This window comes from Euleptes europaea, chromosome 14 (assembly GCF_029931775.1).
Source record: "Euleptes europaea isolate rEulEur1 chromosome 14, rEulEur1.hap1, whole genome shotgun sequence".
Taxonomy (NCBI): Eukaryota; Metazoa; Chordata; class Lepidosauria; order Squamata; family Sphaerodactylidae; genus Euleptes; species Euleptes europaea.
In genome coordinates, this window is record NC_079325.1 from 15751241 (window position 1) to 15766620 (window position 15380).

Consider the following 15380-nt stretch of genomic DNA (forward strand, 5'->3'; position numbering starts at 1 on the left):
CGTTAACATTTCCTATGACTCTGATGCTTATTGAGGGAGGGTCTCTTCCCTACTTTCCCTGTCTAGATATCCTGTCTCTCAAGTAGGTTTGCCAGGTCCCTCTTTACCACCAGTGGGAGATTTTTGGGGCAGAGCCTGAGGAGGGTGGGGTTTGGGGAGGGACTTCAATGCCATGGAGTCCAATTGCCAAAGTGGCCATTTTCTCCAGGTGAACTAATCTATATCGTCTGAAGATCAGTTGTAATAGGAGATCTCCAGCTAGCACCTGGAGATTGGCAACCCTACTCACAAGACTGGTATGAAGATGAAATGGGTAGGGGAAACATGAGTTCCTTGGAGGAAATAGAGTAGTTGTTAAAGATTGCTGAAGGGCAAGCTGTTTGTTCTCATCTGGGGAACTGAGGGAATAAGAATTATTCAAGGCGAGCTGATGAGCTTCATGTTCTTCCTCTCAAATGTTACTTGTTCTGTGATGTTGCATTACATAGAAGTGAGCAGTTCTGCTGACCTCCCCCAATCACTGTAAGCAGCAAGCCAAACCTGTTGTTTTGGTTGCTCTAAACTTCTCTCTGAGTGGAGAAGTGGGCGTATGAAACTAGAGGAACATAAGGTCTTCATCTGGGATACTTGCAACCTCTTATTATGGGTATAAAACCATAAACTGAACACTATCTGAATGTTGATGCCATGGGTCTCTTACTGAATGGAAGTATCAAGGGAAGTGTGCGTGTACTAAACACATTAGAGCGGAGTTCAAGGTTCCTAGCGGAAAACAGGCAGGTTTCTTGAAATGTCTACTTTCCCCCCCATGTTAGGAAGGAGTTAATCTGAAAACAATGGCTTTGGAAAACAGCACCAATGATAGCTGTAGATCGGAGAAAACGTTTTCTTTGGTGTGGGGTAAGAAACTTCACCTCTGGGTGTTGGTTTGTGCTCTGAAATACAGCAGGGTGGGGTGGGTGGACCAAGTGTCCACTTCTCACATCTGTTTTTGCACACAGGATGTGAGCTAACCAAGGAGAAGCCAACCTACACATTTGAAGTCACAGAGGACTGGTCCTATGAGCAGCAGCAGTTGGCTTTGAGGACGGTACGTGTCTTGCTAGCAAATTTGGGTAACATCATGGGGCTGGCCATTGTTGAGTAGGACGGGCTCTGGATTTCTCATCCCTGGGTCAACCTGAGAATCCCTGTTTTGATTTTGCTGGTCTCTTGTGCAACATGAACCTGTGATTCTTTATACATGGTGTAGTGGTTAAGAGTGGTGGACTCTAATCTGGTGAACTGGGTTTGATTCCCCACTTCTCCACATGAAACCTGCTGGGTGACCTTGGGCTAGTCACAGTTTTCTCAGAACTCTCTTAGCCCCACCTATCTCACAAGGTGTCTGTTGTGGGGGGGGGGAAGGGAAGATGATTGTAAACTGCTTTGGGACTCCTTAAAGGTAGAGAAATGCAGGGTACAAAAATATCTTCTTCCCCTTCTCCTCCTCCAGTGAAATGTATATGCATCTCAGTGTTGATACATTAATACGTTGGCACTAAACATTACAAATGATGTATACTGTACATGCCTATGCCATGTGAACTATTTGCAAAAAACAAAGCTATACAGCATGCATATACAATGCAAGACCTGTCCTGAAACTGTAAGCAAACAGAGTTAAAGAATGGGGGAACTAGGGATGCCACCCTCCAGGTGGGACCTGGAGATCCTCTGGAATTACATCTCATCTCCAGACTAGAGATCAGTTCCCTTGGAAAAAATATGATTTGGAGGTCGGACCCTATGGTGTTATACTCCACTGAGGTCCCTGTCCTCCCCAGGCTCCATTCCCAAATCTCCAGGAGTTTCCCATCCTGGATCTGGAAACCCCATCCCCTGCCGGTGACCATGGGAAGCCTAATATTGAGAGCGAAAGGAGGATGGTTTTCAACTGCTGTAGTAGGTAAAAAAGGATAGCATGTGTCTTTAGTGGATGAAGAAGGCAAGGCTTTCTTCAAAGGGCCCTAAGCTAGTGCTTTGACAAGGAATGAGTAGAGGCAGAAAGTAAGGGCTTCTGAGGGATGCTGCCACTGGTATTAATGTCTCTTGCCTTATTGAGAAAGGTTGTGTCTGACCTGAGCTCATGTCCCAAGCTCTGTACCATTGCAAAGGAATCTGTGATGCAATTTCACTTTTATGTTTGGCCCAACCAGGCTGAAGAGCTTTGACTTTAGGGTGGTCGAAGAAAATGAGCTGGCAACATGGAACTAGGCCAAGGATGATGGCACCAAGGAACAAGCTTCTAAGTTAGGGTTGCCAGGTCCCTCTTTGCAACTGGCGGGAGGTTTTGGGGGAGGAGCCTGAGGAGGGCAGGGTTTGGGGAGGAGAGGGACTTCAATGCCATAGAGTCCAATTGCCAAAGCAGCCATTTTCTCCAGGTGAACTGATCTCTATAGGCTGGAGATCAGTTGTAATAGCAGGCAATCTCCAGCTAGTACTTGGAGGTTGGCAACCCTGTTCTAAGTGGAGAAGGTCATCCCGTGACCTCTGCTCCTTTTTTAGAGCGTTTATACAGGGGTTTGAGCCTACATCTCAAACGAGAACTTTCCTGGGTTAAATTGCAGTTCTGCCTCATACAGAACTTCCTCAGGAGCTAATAGAAGTGTTCAGAAGTGTTTCTGGTCTTGTTAGACTTTTTCTGAGGCCTTGATGGCTCGGCCATTTTGTCCCCTCTCTCTCAGATCTGCCTAGGAGAAAAAGCCAAGGATGAATTTCATGTTGTGGAGATTGTACCCCAAAAGGACAACAAGGAATCTGCTCCAGTGTGCATAGCAAACTTGAAACTTTCAGTTCTCCCAATGGTGAGTGCCTTGCCAGAAGTTCTCCTAGCTCACTTTCCAAAAAATCTGACTGGAGTGCTGGTCTAGATGGTCCCTGTTATCCAATATACCCCCCAATGGAATATGGCTTTTGAGGTAACAAGCCCATAACCCTAAGTTGGCATGACAGCTGTTCACATTAATGACGTTCATCACTGCATATCTCATCATTAACACTTGCCTATTTTCCAGGTCACCTCACTAGGACTTGATCTGAACCCACCTGTCACGTTCAGACTAAAGTCAGGGAGTGGGCCGGTCTACCTTGCTGGACAGCATGTGTCAGGTAAACACTATGTTGAGTAGGATGCAAGGAGGTAATCTAATACTGATCAAGGGATGCACCGTGTGTGTAAAGTGCTGTCAAGTCACAGCCAACATCCGGGAACCCCAAAGAGTTTTCAAAGCCAGAGACAAAACAGAGGTTTGCCATTGCCTGCCTCTGTGTAGCAAGCCCAAACTTCCTTGGTGGTTTCCCGTCCAAGTACTAACCAGGGCTGACCCTGGTTTTGGCTGGGGAAGACGGGCGGGAAATATAATAAAACTAATACATTTCCTGACATCTGACAAGATCGGGCTAGCCTGGGCCATCCACCTTGTGAAGTAACTGATAAATCCAGGTGGCTGGCCAAAAACTCTAACTTTCTCATGTGGCTCATTAAGGTTCTTGATGCTTCTACAAGTTGGGACATCCTAGGGAAAAGGATAGCAGGAACCATTTAAGATCTATTAACCTGAATGGGCATCAGCTTTAGCTAGGCAGGAGCCCCTGCAGTTTGTCCAACTGATAATTACTGGCAGCCATACAGGTAGTGCCCCATGTTGGAATGTATACTAAGGACACCCAGATTCTACACTTATTCTAATGTTTCTCCATGGATTTAAACTAGTTTAAGTCCATCAACTTCTAACTGTCCAATTTCGTTTTTTGGGGGGGAAGTTAGGTAATGTGTATTGGGCAACTGCAGAACCATTGGCTGGAGCTGAAGGGCCTGGATAGGTATTAAGGCATGAATGGTTGGTGTCCTCAGAGATGTGGCAACCACATTGTTTACAAGCAGGCATAATCAGGAATGGCAGCTCTGTGCCCGGTTAACAAAGATGAAAACTGAATTCTTTGAAGTGCCACTGCCAACTCCTCTAGGCAGATTTCTCCAAGCCAGATGAAATTATGGGAGTTCATCTGCCAGGCATGTAGGAGCCCTGGTATTTTGGCTGGCTTGATCATGTACTAAATGAAATATAAAGCACAAGCTGCTATTACCTTGACAGCTTCATGTGCCAAATTTCATGTTTTCAGCTGTCTTCAAGTGGAATGATAGTGAGAAGGAGGAAGAGTCCCTGGAAGATGAAGAGATGGAGGAATCTTCCAAGGAAGAGTCTCCAATTAAGCCTGCCAAGGCTACGGACTCCAAGCGTTCAGCTACAGCAGCCAAGAAGGAGTCAGAACTCCCTGCTCGGGAGCTATCTCAGGTAAAGCTAGATTCATGGAGAGAAAGAGGCTTCATCAGTTGATGGCGGTGGAATGAAGACCTAGCAAAAGACCTGTTCTCCTGTGGGATGGTTTGCCCAGAACACTTAATGTAAATTTTGGTGAAGTAGTTCTTTAGATAAGGGGTCTGGCAATTAATTAGAAGAAGAGGAGTTGGTTTTTATCTGCCAACTTTCTCTACCACTTAAAGGAGAACCAGACCAGCTTACAATCACCTTCCCTTCCCCTCCTCACAACAAACACCCTGTGAGGTAGGTGGGGCTGAGAGAGCTCGAAGAGAACTGTGATTAGCCCAAGATCACCCAGCTGGCTCCATGTGTAGGAGTTCACCAGATTAGAGTCTGCTGCTCATGTGGAGGAGTGGAGAATTAAACTTGAATCTCCAGATAAAAGTCCACTGCTCAAACCACCACTCTTAACCACTACACCACGCTGGCTCTCGTGCCTTGCTTGTAAAATATGGTTGGATATTTGAAGAAAGGAATTCTGGCCTAGATAGATGTTGGTCTGGCCACTTGGTCATATTGGAGAGTCTTTAAAAAATTGATCCTCTGGGAATGAAGGGCACATCTACACTCGAGACCTGGACAGAATCCTCAGAATAGAACTTGAGGAATAGAATTTCCCAACCCAGAGCTGGGAAACCTAGTGTCCCCAGCATGGCACCCATGGGCATCATGGCATCTACCAAGTGTTTCTAGAAAGTGGGTGTGGCCAAGTAGGGCTTTTGACCAGCAAGGCTTCTAATCGGCTGTGCAGATGTTACATGTTGCTTTGGCAGCAGCTGCCACAACAACACAAGGATCTTCACTGTGTGACTGAAGGTACGGTAAAGGGGGGCAGCCATTTTGTGGCGGGCCCCATCACACTGTGTCAGATAATTTCAAAGGTGCTCTCAGGCTCAAAAGGGTTGGGGATCACTGCTCTAACTTTTAGACGAGCCCTAAGTTGTTTTCTACCACACTTCAACACAGCTTGCTTTATTTGGCACTCTTATTTGGATGTCTACTGGAAACAATCTGTCAATAAAACACTGAACCTTTCAAGAGTTTGCTTGTTGTTGCATACAAAGTAACACCAGATCATCTGGTTGCTTATCACATCTTGGCTCTGGACACTTGTTCAGAACCATAAATTAGTTGGATGGGAAGGTAAACCCAAGACATTGCTGCTGTCACACACACACCCCCAGTTTCACTGCAGGATTCAACAGGTGAGCCTCATAGCCTCTTGCTTGGTGTGCTTACCTTTCCAGGTGTCCCCAAAAGATTGTCTGGGGCTCTGTACCTGTGTCCATGGAAGTTAAGTGCTTTGTTTTTATACAGGCAAAAGGAGCTGGCAGAGGGAGGAAGCCAGTAGCTAAGAAATAGATTAACATCCAGCAAGGTAAGGAGGCTGTGCATACGTCTGCCCTTAGGGTTGCCAACTCTAAGTTGGGAAATAGAGATTTTGGTGGCGCAGACTGGGGAGGGTGGGGTTTGGGGAGGGGAGAAACCTCATCAGCGTGCAATGCCAGAGAGTACACCCTCCAATAGGGTTGCCAACCTCCAGGTCATGGAAGGAGATATCCTGCTATCACAACTGATCTCCAGCTGACAGAGATCAGTTCACCTGGAGAAAATGGCCACTTTGGCAATGGGACTCTATGGCATTGCTTGTGTTTAACTTATGGAGAATGCAGTTAATAAATAACCTAAATCATTGGTTCTTGTAGGTTATCCGGGCTGTGTAACTGTGGTCTTGGAATTTTCTTTCCTGACGTTTCGCCAGCAGCTGTGGCAGGCATCTTCAGAGGAGTAACACTGAAGGACAGTCCTTCAGTGTTACTACTCTGAAGATGCCGGCCACAGTTGCTGGCGAAACATCAGGAAAGAAAATTCCAAGACCACGGTTACACAGCCCAGATAACCTACAAGAACCAATGAACTCTGATCATGAAAGCCTTCGACAATAACCTAAATCATTGTTCTAAGTATTGGGCCACCTACTGGGACCCAAGACTGCTGGTATCCTAAAAATCCAGAAAGGGCCCCCCCAGTTTTGTGATGGTATGGGCCAAACTGGGGTGTGTATGTATAAGCTGATGACAGTCATGTACACAGGGGGAAGGGAAGATCAGCTTTAATTAGCAGATGGTAACTATAAACTTCAGCAAGCATCTATTTGTGGCATTCTGAGTAAAAGGGAAATAAAGCCTTCCTCTTCCCCTAAAACACTGGCCTCATTACCATCATAGCTGAATAGTGTGTAGCCTTCTTCTTTCATAGGTGCCATTCTTTAGTTATCTATCAGATCCCCTACCTGGTGGAAGCTCCCAGCAACTTACAGCTCCCACTGGTTACATAACGCTGTTATATTCCAGAAGAGTCTGTTATCCTAAAGATATTTTTTTCAGATACTTACTAACATGGTTCCTATAGCTGGCTTTCCAGTGGAATCAAACTGGTTAAAAGCTACAGTTTCACAATTGCTTTATACTATCTTAAGAAACAAGTTCAGGCTAACTTTTGATTCTTGGAGAGAACTTTTGATTCTCCCCTCAAGCTGGGAATAAGCTGTGGATGAGCTGTTGATCGCTTTGAAACGCAGGGTAAAATCAGTGCATTATGTTCCCGTATGATAGCCTTATTTATATAGCAGGGATTACTATGACTCATTGGGATGTATGCTTCTGGGGGTTGCTGTAGTATCATGAATAGGTTGGAGGGAGGGTTGGCTGCCAGGTGTGGCCTGTAAATCTGCTTGTAGGAGTGGGGATTTGGGACGACATGGTAGTTGAGCAGGGTTGGTGTTCCTACTTCTACGGCCTTGTATATAGGGACGTTTCCCCGTGGTCACCCCCACCAACTGCTTCAGGGCTTCCTTTTGATTATGCATGCCTTTTCTGACCGCCAGAGGTCGTGTCACTCAGTGCATTTTGCCCGCCTTTTCCAGATTCTGGCTAAAACAGCATCGAAGCCTATTACTAGAATCTCAGGTGTGGGCAGGGGCCGAGGCTCAATGGCAGAGCATCTGCTTGGCATGCAGAAGATCCCAGGTTCAATCCCCGGCATCTCCAGTTAAAGGAACCAGGCAAGTAGGTGGTGTGAAACACCTCCGCCTGAGACCCTGGAGAGTTGCTGCTGGTTTGAGTAGACAATACTGACTTCAATGGACCAAGGGTCTGATTCAGTATAAAGCAGCTTCATGTGTTCATGTGACTACAACGCATCTTGGTATAAAGCATCTATATAGTATAATCTACGAAAAATGTTTATGACCAGACTCTAGCTAATCCTATCTCTTATTTGTTGCAGGAGGTGGAACAGGAATGGAAACAACTTGACACTACTTGAAAGGAATAAAAGATGCATGTTCTATTTGAATCTGTTCTGTGTCTTTGAAGTCCCTGCTTGTAGGTTCACTTCTATGGGATTATGTCAGCAGAAAGAATGTGTGTCTGCCTTCTTTAAAAGTTGGGAGTAGGGCTGCCCACCTCCAGGCGGGGGCTAGAGATCACCTGGAGATCACCCAGATTTACAACTGCTCTCCAGGTGACAGAGGTAATTCCCCCTGGAGAAACCGCTTTGGAGGGTGGACTCTTTGGCATTATACCTTGCTGAGGTCACTTCCGTCCCCCAACTTTGCCCTCCCAAGGTTCCAGCCCCCAAATCTCCAGGAATTTCCCAACCTAGACCTGGCAACCCTAGGTGGGAAGCAGCTTGCCTAGTCATTCAGCACAGATCCCTTTGCTGTGGCTGCAGCCAAAGGAGCTTTTAAAAAAAATCTACATGGGGAATGATGCAGTCCACTTTCTAAGAAACTCGCACCAGGAAAGGTGTTGGCGATACATGGGCACTGTGTTGGGGAACCCTGTATTGTGAAAGTAGTTGAAGAATCAGTGGCAAATGCTGAATTTACTCCACACTTTCCCTGTATCTAGGGAAACTACAAAGGCAGGTGCTGCTAAATCCTAGGGAGGATATCCAAGGAACATAAAAATTGTTGCTGTAGGTATCTACCTATAATGTGCAAACAGTGCCCCCCCCTTTTTGGAGCCAGGGTAGAAAGGGTACCAAATACACATGCTAAATAGAAAAAAAAAACAAGAGTCCAGTAGCACCTTAAAGAATAACAAAATTTCTGGCAGGGTATGAGCTTTCGTGAGCCACAGGTCACTTCTTCAGATAACTGTGAGCTGTGGCTCACAAAAGCTCATACCCTGCCAGAAATGTTAGTTTTTAAGGTGCTACTGGATGCTTGCGCTTTTCTACTGATAGTGACAAAGAAGAAGAGTTGGTTTTTATATGCCGACTTTCTCTACCACTGAAGGCAGAGTCAAACCAGCTTACAATCACCTTCCCTTCCCCTCCCCACAACAGACACCCTGTGAGGTAGGTGGGGCTGAGAGAGCTCTAACAGAGCTGTGACTAGCTTAAAGTCATCCAGCTGGCTTCATGTGTAGGAGTGGGGAAACGAATCCAGTTCACCAGATTAGCATCTGCTGTTCATGTGTAGGAGTGGGGAATCAAACCTGGTTCTCCAGATCAGACTCCACAGCTCCAAACCACTGCTCTTAACCACTACACCACACTGGCGCACTAACACGGCTACACATGATAAATATTATACCTCCCCATCTCATTTTGAAACCTTCAGTACAGGATTGTCCCCCACATAGCAAGCCAACACAAAATAGCATTATTTCCTGCACAAACACCCTCTTTCTCCCTAAAGATTGGGCCCTAGACACAAGTTGCTGCAGCTTGCTTGACTTCAGAGACTTACTCATAGCTATGGAAAGCAGCATCCACAAACCAAGGCACAGCCACCTGTTCATGTTGTAGGGGTTCCCCCCACCCCCAGGCCAAATGTGGACAAGCTAGGGAGTGGGTTGAGGATAGTACGTGAGCTGTGGGGACATTCCAAATTTATAGCCACCTCTGAGGATGAGGTACGGCCTGAGCCAATGACAGCAGCCTCTTCATTTCTCATTAGCAGGGAAAGAGCAAATCATATAATTATGATCAACTCTAAAAAAACTTATTGGAGTTCCTTGTCTTACTGCATAGTTCATGTATACTTTGTGGACCTTCCTACTGCCGTTCTACAAGCATGGATACCCCTAATGGGAACAAATATGCTGTAACCAGAGGGACATGTAGCCATGCTTGTAGAATGCCAGTAGGAAGGTCCACAAAGTGTACATGAACTATGCAGTAAGACAAGGAAGTCCAAGAAGTATATATATGCAATTATAGGGTTTATGAGGAGGAACTGATGAACTGAAATGGCCGTCTTCTTCCTTTCCAACCTAGGATAGACTTACTTGTGATTCCTGTGAACATAAAGAACATATATTTTTGCATATTTTGATTTTTTTTGTATATTACTTCTATACCTGTATTTTTGATGATTTTCATAACTAGGTCTTTGTAATAGGTTTTTTGTCTTTATGATGGAATACACAAATATATACTAGTAGAAAAGGGCAAGAGTCCAGTAGCACCTTAAAGACTAACAAAAATATTTTTTGGTAGGGTATGAGCTTTCGTGAGCCACAGCTCACTTCTTCAGAAAGCTCATACCCTACCAGAAAATATTTCTGTTAGTCTTTAAGGTGCTACTGGACTCTTGCCCTTTTCTACTACTGCAGACAGACTAACACGGCTACCCACTGTGAACAAATATATACTAGATATTGATTCAGATTGCCTTTCTCTGCATGTTTGGGTTTAACTACTATTTACACAGAAATGTCTATATTTTGATATTATAACCTCCAGGTACTAGCAGGAGATCTCCCGCTATTACAGCTGATCTCCAGCTGATAGAGATCAGTTCACCTGGAAAAAACGGCTGCTTTGGCCATTGGACTCTATGACATTGAAGTCCCTCCCCTCCCCAAACCCCGCCCTCCTCAGGCTCCGCCCCAAAAACCTCCCACTGGTGGCAAAAAGGGACCTGGTAACCCTACCCAGGAACCCAAAACAGCTCAAACAACGAGGGTGTTAACATATGAAAGCAAAGATATTGTACAGTTGTACATTACAGTGCCATTCATTAAAGTATATCATTTATTGGGATCCAAAGGGAAGGGGAGGTCTAATGAAAGACTATGTTGGGAATCATGGGACCTACATGGACAAAAGCCACATGGAACTGAGACTCTTACTGGCCTAAAACGTTTCATAGGGCACTGCTGGGTGACTGCTGCCCTACCTTGTGGAGTAAGACAGGGTTCCATCTTGTCCCCGATACTGTATACATCATCTTACCAGAATGAGGACTTTGTTATGGGTTGAATAATGGAGACTCATGGTGGTGATGGGTAGGGAGAAGAGTAGCATTGCCAACCTCCAGGTACTAGCTGGAGATCTCCTGCTATTGCAACTGTTCTCTAGCCAATAGAGATCCATTCACCTGGAGAAAATGGCCAGTTTGGCAATTGGACTCTATGGCATTGAAGTCCCACCCCTCCCTTAACCCCTCCTCAGGCTCTGCCCCAGAAGCCTCCCGCTGGTGGCGAAGAGGGACCTGGCAACCCTAGAGAAGAGAGAGACAGGGAATAGGAAGACTTCTCACACTTGGATTTCCTCAGATTACTATCATATCTTGAGAACAACTCTGGAGCCCTAATCCTCCCCACAAATTGAGAGTGAGTACTGAAATCCAAGAACCTGCAAACCCATTAGGGTCTACTGTGCCTTTATGCTTAGCAAGAACCTAACCAAAGCATCAAGTTGCTCAGAGGTTACAACTGAAAACCAGGAATGGTCCAGTTGTGCGTGTGAGAGAACAGATCATTGTATTGTAGCAGAAGATACACTGTGGTTCAAAAACTAGCCAAAGCTTCTCTGAAGGTCTCTTAATATGGGAAAGGAAAGAATCAGTTTATGAAACTGATTTTAAGAGAAACTATTAGCAACATGGAAGATAAGCTGCGGGAAGAAATATAAGGAGTATCAGAGGGACAGCTCGACCTTGATTTGTTCAGGAACAGAAGATTTGGTTCAATAGGGTTGCCAAATTTGGGGTGAGAAATTCCTGGAGATTTGGGGTGGGGGGGCAGAGCCAGGTGAGAGAGTTCAGACAGGTATAATTCGAGTTGCTAGATCCGGGTGGGAAAATACTTGGAGAGTTTGGGGGTGCAGCCTGGGTAATCTGGGGTTTGGGGAGGGACCTCAGCAGGATACAATGTCATAGAACCCACCCTCCAAGACAGCCATTTTTTACAGGGGAACTGATCTCTGTCATCTGGAGACCAGTTGTAATTCTAGGAGATCTCCAGGCCTTACCTGGAGGTTGTGAAAAGTTTTGCTTCCTGTACAATGCATTGTTCCTACCCTCCCCGTAACTCAAGAGGCCTAAAATGGGCAGAAATTGTCACCCATCCACAGTCAGAACACGAAACACTGATTTGGCTTCAGTTCAATTATCTATACACCAGTCTTCATGGCCTTTTGCAGTGCAACATGAGGAATAAGACTTACACTTTAACCTATGGTTGCCAGGTCCGTACTCTCCTCCCCAGCAGGAGGTTTTTTGGGCAGAGCTGGGGTGGGGATCATGCGCACTCAGTGCAATTGATGCAATTACGTCACTTTCGGTTTATACCCAGAAGTGCCGCATCGCAACAGGTTGCTTTACCACTCACACCCCAAAAACGCTAGTGAGGAAGGCAGGGCATAAATGAAATAAAATCAGTAAAACGAATAAACTTGCATAGATGGAATCCCTCCTGGGAGAACCACCCTCTCCCTTTAATCCTCATGTGCAGCCACAAGGGGGCAGCACAAACCCTTAGGCTCTCAGTCTGAGTCCTCTGGGCCAGTCATATGACAGATGGCATCTGTCCACTCCTGACTTTTTGACCCAGTGAAAAAGGTGGGTGTTTAGCTGCTCTAATGGGAAAGGAATGTGCTTCTCCTATTCTTTTCCTTGATGATAACATTTTATTTTCTGGATGTTATTCTGCAGGGCATAGAGAACAGACTCATCTGAGCCTTGATCCGATAGCTTGTTCCTCTGCTGAGGTTTGCTGAGTGGGGGGAAATGGCCCGGATTATGCTGTTCAGCTTTGCAGCCCTGCTTTGCTATGTTCAGAGTGAGTACCAGAAATAAAACTATGATGGGGGAGACAGGGGATGGAGGCGCAAATGTGCAAAGACTTTGAATCCTTTCCAACTAGCCGTTGGGTACCACTGATCAAGAAAGCCCACTTGGGGAAAACAGAAAATCTCTAGAAGAACGTTATTTGGTCTCCCTAGATAGCAGCTGATCCTTACACACATGTCATTGTAAAGAGCCCCACACATGCTTCTCTCCCCATGTGTCCTACTGTCCTGTCCATATGTGCCATAATATCTTTATAGAAACAAGGAGCTTGAGGGCTCTAAACATATTCATATGGGTTTGAGCTTGCTAAGAGGATATGAGCCAGTCACGAAATTATTCTGCCCACTTTTTTGACTTTCTCTGGACTACAATTGGATGGGGGGAAATAATGTCTCCTTCCAGCTTTCCTCCTTTTAAGTTTTCATTTTGGGGGGCAAGGTTTTATTATTTTGCAATAGGACCATGGGAGGAGCCAGCGATGAAAGGAAAACATGTGAAAAAGGATGTTCTGGAGACATGAATTCTGAAAGGCCTAGTGGGTGGATTGTGCATTAGGGTGGCCAGGTGCATGCAGTAGCATAGGTACTGATAAAGTATACTATAGTGCATGGCTGGGAGCCAGGTTGGTGTAATGGTTAAGAGCAGCGGACTCTAATCTGGAGAACTGGATTCAGTTCCCCGCTGCTCCACATGAAGCCTGCTGGGTGACCTTGGGCCACTCACAGTTCTCTCTGAACTCTCTCAGCCCACACAGAGGCCGGCAATGGCAAACCACCTCCAAAGGTCTCTTGCCTTGAAAACCCTATGGGAGGGGGGGTTGCCATAAGTCAGCAGTCCCTTGATGGGACACACACAGTGCGTGTGTCCAGATGTACCCAGTAAGCACTGCTTCATTTCTTGACCAGTGGCCATGAAGAAGAAGAAGAGTTGATTTTTATATGCCAACTTTCTCTACCACTTAAGGAAGAATCAAACCAGCTTACAATTGCCTTCTCTCCCCCTCCCCACAACAGACACCCTGTGAGGTAGGTGGGGCTGAGAGAGTGTGACTAGCCCGAGGTCACCCAGCTGGCTTCATGTGTAGGAGTGGGGAAACAAATCCAGTTCACCAGGTCAGCCTCCGCCGCTCATGCGGAGGAGTGGGGAATCAAGCCCAGTCCTCCAGATCTGACTCCACCACTCCAAACCACAGCTCTTAACCACTACACCATGCTGGCTCTCACTGAAGTTGAGTCGTTATCATACATGTCTAGAACAATGATGAGTTCCTGATTTCACCTTCACTGGGGATTGTTCCCCTCTTCTTTTCCTGCAGCTGAAGCTCTCAAATGTCATGTCTGTGAGTCATACAGTCCTCAGGGCTGCCTTAAAGGAGAGGGCGTCTGTGAAGCATTACCTGGACAATGGTGCATATATACCGACTTCTTTAAGAGTACGTTAGTTCTCAAATGAGTACTTATCTATGTTTTTTAAAAAGAGAATCTGGTGATACCCCACACACAAAGCTGCTCCTGCTCTTGTGTTGTGGTCCCACCTCTCAGTTGAGCTTGCGCATGCTTGGAAATTACACATCTATACAAGATGAGGGACACAAGTTGGGTCAGGGTCCTGGGGTCAAGAGACAGAGGATGTATGGAGCCCAAGATAGGGGCGAGCAAGCTCCCAGCAGCTATTTCTGCTCTGGAAAAAGGTATAGGAAGAAAGGCAGAAGCCCCCTTCCCATTGTGCAGGTCTCCTGTCACATCGGGTAACTGAGTGCTTTCTGAGGTGCGTCCCCTATGGTATGTGTGAACGTGAGTTGGGTCATGGGATCCCCGTCCTAACTCATGTCACCTGTCTTGTGTAGACAAGTCTTAGTTGAGAACTTCCAGAATGTTTCTTTTGAAAGTTCATGGGGGGGGGGGGGATAATGAAGAAAGAAGGCTAATTGGTTGATAACAGCTCAGATCCAATCTGTACCCCTTTTTGAATACTGGGACTATAAATTGAGCATCTCCATGAATCAGGCATGTGCCCAGTTGAATCAATTAAGGTAAAAACTGGGGCCGCATGTGAACTGTGTGCCATGGGTATATGTCCCAGAATCTTTTGCAATGAATTGGGATTATGTGGCAGAGTAGTAGAAATTCCGGAAAAGATGACATAGACAGGGTTGACCCCATAATAATTTAAAGCTACAAGCAAATTAGTGAAGAATGCAAGGGTATACCCTATGTTGATCTGCATGTACTAAATGCGTTTTGGTTTTAATCTCTTTACAGAAGATGGGAGAAAATGGGCTACACGAGGATGCAGTACACCTGGCTCATGGTGCGAAGATATAAAACAAGTTGAGCATGACTTAATCATGGCCACAATATGCTGTAATTACCGTGATTTTTGCATGTATCAAGTTGTTTTTCCCCCAAGGATCATTGGGTGAGACTCACCTGTATATTTGTAATTCTCCTCCAAGAGCTGTTACCTGCGTTCCACCTCTGGCAACACTGTTTACCATGGAAATTTGCTTTCTGCCTGCTGTATGCTGGATTCCTCCGCTCTGCAGAACCTTTTCTTGCATGGTTTCTGAATAAGTTTGTACCATGTACTGGCCATCACAATTTTCTTGTCATTTAAGAAAGTATAATACAATGTTTCCTCTCACAATCAATCTTGCACTCTTTATAAAACAAGCAGGTGGCCCATAAAGAATAAAGAAGGAGGGAGAAATAATTAGGAAAGTCCCCTCAAACACAAATCTTCCTTTCCAGGATACAATACCTGGGGTGGGGGTTGGAGGAGCAGGACTGTTTCCTCATCTCCTTCATGGATTTCTTCCCTTGAACTGGCATTCTGAAGGAAAGTCCTCATGAAGCCATTTTTGCAGAAACAAAAGATGGGTCCTTTTTATTGTAAAAAGCAATTTTTTTTTTTTTACGTATTTGAGG

General features: G+C 45.6%; 1 protein-coding gene across 1 annotated transcript; it reads left to right on the plus strand.

Moving 5' to 3' along the window:
• Positions 1–836: 836 nt before the first annotated feature.
• Positions 837–13894, plus strand: LOC130487384 (nucleoplasmin-like). Its single transcript, XM_056860877.1, has 6 exons — positions 837–900; positions 1002–1090; positions 2727–2846; positions 3057–3150; positions 4165–4337; positions 13769–13894. Exons 1-6 carry the CDS (start codon positions 837–839, stop codon positions 13892–13894), a joined length of 666 nt encoding a protein of 221 aa, XP_056716855.1.
• The last annotated feature ends 1486 nt before the right edge of the window (positions 13895–15380 follow it).